Genomic DNA, 6,377 nt, shown 5'->3' with positions numbered 1-6,377 from the left:
GCATGCGTGGCCACGCAGTCATGTGTGAACAGGGAGTACAGGAGGGGGCTGAGCACGCACCTTTGTGGGGCCCCTGTGTTGAGGATCAGCGAAGTGGATGTGTTTCCTACCTTCACCACATGGGGGCGTCCCGTCAGGAAGTCCAGGACCCAGTTGCACAGGGCGGGGTTCAGACCCAGGGCCCCGAGCCTATTGATGAGCTTGGAGGGTAATATGGTGCTGAAGGCTGAGCTATAGTCAATGAACAGCATTCTTACATAGGTATTCCTCTTGTCCAGATGGGGTAGGGCAGTGTGCAGTGCAATGGCGATTGCATCGTCTGTGGATCTATTGGGGCGGTACAAAAATTGAAGTGGGTCTAGGGTATCAGGTAAGGTAGAGGTGATATGATACTTAACTAGCCTCTCAAATCACTTTATGATGACAGAAGTGAGCGCTATGGGGCGATAGTCATTTAGTTCAGTTACTTTTGCTTTCCTGGGTATAGGAACAATGATGGACATCTTGAAGCAAGTGGGGGCAGCAGACTGGGATAGGGAGAGAGTGAATACGTCCGTAAACACTCCAGCCAGCTGGTCTGCGCATGCTCTGAGGACACGGCTAGGGATGACGTCTGGGCCGGCAGCCTTGCGAGGATTAACACGTTTAAATGTCTTACTCACAGATAAGGAAAGCCCACAGGCCTTGGGAGCGGGCCGCGTCGGTGGCACTATGTTATCCTCAAAGCGGGCGAAGAAGGTGTTTAGCTTGTCCGGGAGCAAGACGTCAGAGTCCGTGAAGTGGCTGGTTTTCCCTTCGTAATCCGTGATTGTCTGTAGACCCTGCCACATACGTCTCGTGTCTAAGCCGTTGAGTTGCGAATGCACTTTGTCTCTGTACTGACGTTTTTCCTGTTAGATTGCCTTATGAAGGGACTAACTACACTGTTTGTATTCTGCCATATTCCCAGTCACCTTGCCATGGTTAAATGCGGTGGTTCGCACTTTCAGTTTTGTCTGAATGCTGCCATCTATCCACGGTTCAACATCTGCTATACACTTCCTGATGAACTCAGTCACCGTGTTAGTGTATACGTCAATGTTATTCTCAGAGACCAGCTGAAACATATCTCAGTCCGCGTGATCAAAACAATCTTGAAGCATGGATTCTGATTGGTCAAAGCAGCATTGAATAGACCTTAGCACGGGTATTTCCTGTTTGAGTTTCTGCCTATAGGAAAGGCCAGAAACTCAAACAGGAAATAGGGAGGGCGGCGGAGGGCCTCCTAGGCATCCCGGAAGTTGGAGTAGCAGTGGTCGAGTGTTTTAGCAGCTCAAGTCCTACAATAAATGTGTTGATAGAACTCCGGAGCGTTTTCCTCAAATGTGCTATATAAAATTATAGTAATTGATTTTGGAGAGCAAACTGGAAAACTGTTTTGAGAGGGAGAAAAGACATCCGTGTGGGGACGTAGTGTATTTGAGTGCAGTAATTTCTTCGTCTTGACATGTAGTAAGTATTGTATTTCTTCAGGCGAACAACAAAATCTCTGCTCTCAAATTAATTTACTGCATGCGGAAATTCGAGCATCGCAAGCTCTCAAGTTAATTTTGGTTCACCACGCTGGCCTGCGCTGGTGGCACCCGTCCTCTGCTCGCTCAACCACTGTTCCTCTCTTGACTCAAGTGTTTGTTGTGCAATGATGTTTCATCTTGCTCGCGTGTGCCATCTCGCGCCCGTTCGACTTTTGAATCGGAATTGATGCCATGCAGGAGATGGGTGGAGATAAAGCAAACAAGATGATGGGTGGGGATAAAGTGCGCGAGTAACAAGACAGTACCCTAAGTGAAGAAACTCATTAGGCCTATTTTTTCTTGCCAGTAAACGACATAAACCACATCAACCACAACCACGTAATTGTGTAAAGTAGCCTACATAAAGTGAGCTAAATAAAATATAGGCTATAGCCAGGCCTCTCTATCCCTTTTATTCCTAATAAAATAAAATAAAATTGTAATAGTCACATGGGCTGAATACAACAGGTGTAGACCTTACAGTGAAATGCTTACTGATGAGCCCCTAACCAACAATGCAGTTAAAAAATAAATATATATGTGTTTAAATATGAATAATAAGAAGAAATAAAAGTAACAAGTAATTAAAGAGCAGCAGTAAAATAAATATAGCGAGACTATATACAAGGGGGTACCGGTAAAGTCAATGTGCGGTGGCACCGGTTAGTCGAGGTAATTGAGGTAATATGTACATGTAGGTAGAGTTATTAAAGTGATTATGCATCGATGATAACAACAGCAAGTAGCAGCGGTGTAAAAGGGGGGGCAATGTAAATTTGATTAGATGTTCAGGAGTCTTACGGCTTGGGGGTAGAAGCTGTTTAGAAGCCTATTGGACCTAGACTTGGCGCTCTGGTAAACGCTTGCCGTGCGGTAGCAGAGAGAACAGTCTATAACGAGGGTGGCTGGAGTCTTTGACAATTTTTAGGGCCTTCCTCTGACACCGCCTGGTATAGAGGTCCTGGATGGCAGGAAGCTTTGCCCCAGTGATGTACTGGGTCGTCCGCACTACCCTCTGTAGTGCCTTGCGATTGGAGGCCGAGCAGTTGCCGTACCAGGCGGTGATGGAAACAGTCAGGATGCTCTCGATGGTGCAGCTGTAGAAACTTTTGATGATCTGAGGACCAATGCCAAATGTTTTCAGTCTCCTGACGGGGAATAGGTTTTGTCGTGCCATCTTCACGACTGTCTTGGTGTGCTTGGACCATGTTAGTTTGTTGGTGATGTAGACACCAAGGATCTTGAAGCTCTCAACCTGCTCCACTACAGCCACGTCGATGAGAATGGGAGCGTTCTCGGTCCTCTTTTTCCTGTCGTCCACATTCATCTCCTTTATCTTGATCACGTTGAGGGAGAGGTTGTTGTCCTGGCACCACATGGCTAGGTCTCTGACCTCCTCCCTATAGGCTGTCTCTTCGTTGTCGGTGATCAGGCCTACCACTGTTGTGTGGCAAATATCGGCAAACTTAATGATGGTGTTGGAGTCGTGCCTGGCTGTGCAGTCATGAGTGAACAGGGAGCACAGGAGGGGACTGAGCACGTACTCTTGAGGGGCCCCTGTGTTGAGGATCAGCGTGGCAGATGTGTTGTTACTTACCCTTACCACCTATTGGCGGCCTGTCAGGAAGTCCAGGATCCAGTTGCAGAGGGAGGTGTTTGGTCCCAAGGTCCTTAGCTTATTGATGAGCTTTGAGGGCACTATGGTGTTGAACGCTGAGCTGTAGTCAATGAACAGAATTCTCACATAAATGTTCCTTTTGTCCAGGTGGGAAAAAGCAGTGTGGAGTGCAATAGAGATTGCATCATCTGTGGATCTATTAGGGCGGTATGCAAATTGGAGTGGGTCTAGGGTTTCTGGGATAATGGTGTTGATGTCAGCCATGACCAGCATTTCAAAGCACTTCATGGCTACAGACGTGAGTGCTACGGGTCGGTAGTCATTTGGTTACTTTAGTGTTTTTGGGAACGGTGACTGTGGTGGTCTGCTTAAAACATGTTGGTATTACAGACTTGGACAGGGAGAGGTTGAAAATGTCAGTGAAGACCCTTGCCAGTTGGTCATCGCATGCTCGCAGTACACGTCCTGGTAATCTGTCTGGCCCTGCGGTCTTGTGAATGTTGACCTGTTTAAAGGTCTTACTCACATCGGCTGTGGAGAGCGTGATCACACAGTCTTCCGGAACAGGTGGTGCTCTCATACATGTTTCAGTGTTATTTGCCTCGAAGCAGGCATAGAAGTAGTTTAGCTTGTCTGGTAGGCTCGTGTCACTGGGCAGCTCTTGGCTGTGCTTCCCTTTGTAGTCTGTAATGGTTTAAAAGCCCTTCCACATCTGACGAGCGTCAGAGCCGGTGTAGTATGATTCGATCTTAGTCCTGTATTGACGCTGTGCTTGTTTGATGGTTCGTTGGAGGGCATTGCAGGATTTCTTATAAGCTTCCGGGTTAGAGTCCGCAGCTTTAGCCTTTAGCTCAGTGCAGAAGTTGCCTGTAATCCATGGCTTCTGGTCGGGTTATGTACGTACGATCACTGTGGGGACAATGAAACCAATGACTGATGTGGTGTACTCCTCAATGCCATCGGAGGGATCCCGGAACATTTTCCAGTCTGTGCTAGCAAAACAGGCCTGCAGTTTAGCATCTGCTTCATCTGACCACTTTTTTATTGATCGAGTCACTGGTGCTTCCTGCTTTAATTTTTGCTTGTAAGCAGGAATCGGGAGGATAGAATTATGGTCAGATTTGCCAAATGGAGAGCTTTGTCTGCGTCTCTGTGTGTGGAGTAAAGGTGGCCCAGAGTTTTTTTCCCCTCCGGTTGCACATTTAACATGCTCGTCGAAATTTGGTAAGAACGATTTAAGTTTCCCTGCATTAAAGTCCCCGGCAACTAGGAGCGCCGCCTCTGGGTGAGCGTTTTCCTGTTTGCTCATTTCGTGCGGTCTTAGTGCCAGCCTATAATTTCGTATAATACATGTTGTTTTATGATGTGTCAACTAGTAATCAAGTGACAGTTTTATTACACTTCCAATTAAGTCAGGGTTGGATCGAGTTTAAAAAAAAATATGCATGCATTTTAGGATTCACTACAATGCAGTATTATGACAACAAACGAAGATTTCAATTGTTCCATCCGACTTGCTGTATGCCTTAGGAAACCCCGCCTATTTTACAGGAAGTAACTGCTAAACTGGCCGTGCTCAATGACTGTGCTACATCTGTTGATAATCAGAGAAAAGTAGCTAGATAGGGGAAATAACGGTACACTTTTCAACAAACTCACATAAAACAATAATGGAAAGTGTACCCGCGCCGTTACGGTGCTTCGGCGAATGTCACGCCGCGGAGAAATACACCGATGACGGAGTGGAGACGGTGACTTCGGTAGAACAGGTGAATTAAGCCAGTTGACGGCCGGATTAGCCCCGTTAGCTGCTATGGCTAACAAACGTTGCTGTCTAGCTACACTAGAGGCAAGAAGTGATGATTTGCGTAATCATAAACAAGTGTTTTTCACGTGTTTTTTAATCACTTGCATTTTGTTACTATGTTGATACATGCCAAGCTAAAATGTTTATTGTATTCTACTGCCATTTACTTTATGTTCGTATTGTTAGTTTTTTACTATTTCCTATTGTTGGATTGTTGAGAATGAACATGCAAGTACCCATTTCGTTGTACGATGTATACCATGAGTATCTCGTACATACGGCTAATAAAGCTAGCTAGCATTAGCCGCAGCTGTAATGTAATTGGCTCCATGGCTGGCTAGCTAGCTAAGATTGTTAATAGAACAGGATTAGTCGATACAAGGGGAGGATTGGCAATGCAGACATCTTCTTAAATGTTATGAATACCTTTTCATTATGTCAAAATATACATTCGTATCATTTCTAAGGAGTGTTTATCAAAATATGCAAATGTTTTGTTCTAGTCCAGCACTGACACGTGGGATTCAAGTATTCAAGGGCTTGATGATTAGTTAAAGCTGTAAACAGTAGTACAAAACAGTAACAGAGCACCTCGCCACCCCCGGTTCGTTAAAAAGCTGAGGGATTGGGCTGGATAAATGTAGTCACTCTCAAATGTATACACAGAGCTATGGATGCAAGGATTGGCCATCCATGATATAAAAATGATAGTTTTAACCATGTTTTGAGACCATATAGTGTTTTATATTTTCTTTGTTTACAAACGTTAGAGTAAAACAATCTTGTGGGTTTTGATGGGAGTATGACAGTTGAACTAACTCATGAGGCATTTAGAAGTTTATATTCTTCAAGAATCAATGGGTACATATCATTCATTTATATTATAAGTCAAAAAATGTATGTAGCAAAGACTGATAATCATTTTTAAGTCAGTTCCTGTCAGTGCTTGTTTAGAACACAACTGAGCACCCTCTGGGGGAAGTGAGAGAAACTGCTCCAATGTTGTCATTCTGGATAATGACAATGCTCTGTATGGTCAAGAAATGACAGCCAGTTATAGTGTTTTGCTGCCATCCATAATGTTTAAAAAAATAAATAATAATAAGTAACTCGTGTGCATGCAGTCAGTTTCATTCTCATGCCTGATTTTAAAGCTCTCATTTTCTTTTTGATTTATGTCTCACTCAAACTTCTTATTTTATCCAGAGAAAAGTCGAATGCAGTATTCAAGAAGTAATCAGTGTTTACAAGCAGATACACAGCTTACCGCAGTAAGTAAATGTTCTACTTTGTTTTCTGCTTTTCAGCATGATCAGTCTTTGTTTTGTATGTGAGAATCTGTCATTGCTTTGAATCCTACTAGGCTATGCCCTTTACCTGAAACGTGACCACATATTAC

The 6,377-nt window shown here is 44.4% G+C and overlaps 1 protein-coding gene across 2 annotated transcripts in view; it reads left to right on the top strand.

The window, feature by feature from the left end:
• The first annotated feature begins 4,705 nt into the window (after positions 1-4,705).
• The window catches only part of LOC129817778 (protein farnesyltransferase subunit beta-like), a 51,085-nt gene continuing 49,413 nt past the window's right edge, over positions 4,706-6,377 (top strand). The window contains exons 1-2 of one of the 2 annotated variants that reach the window (XM_055873329.1): positions 4,706-4,940; positions 6,185-6,249. In XM_055873329.1, the coding sequence (XP_055729304.1) occupies positions 4,842-4,940; positions 6,185-6,249 (164 nt within the window). In that variant the 5' untranslated portion in view covers positions 4,706-4,841. The remainder of the gene's footprint in view (positions 4,941-6,184; positions 6,250-6,377) is intronic. The other variant, XM_055873330.1, reaches the window with a different exon arrangement.

This window comes from Salvelinus fontinalis, chromosome 20 (genome assembly GCF_029448725.1).
Source record: "Salvelinus fontinalis isolate EN_2023a chromosome 20, ASM2944872v1, whole genome shotgun sequence".
Taxonomy (NCBI): Eukaryota; Metazoa; Chordata; class Actinopteri; order Salmoniformes; family Salmonidae; genus Salvelinus; species Salvelinus fontinalis.
This window is presented reverse-complemented; position numbering and strand designations above follow the sequence as displayed.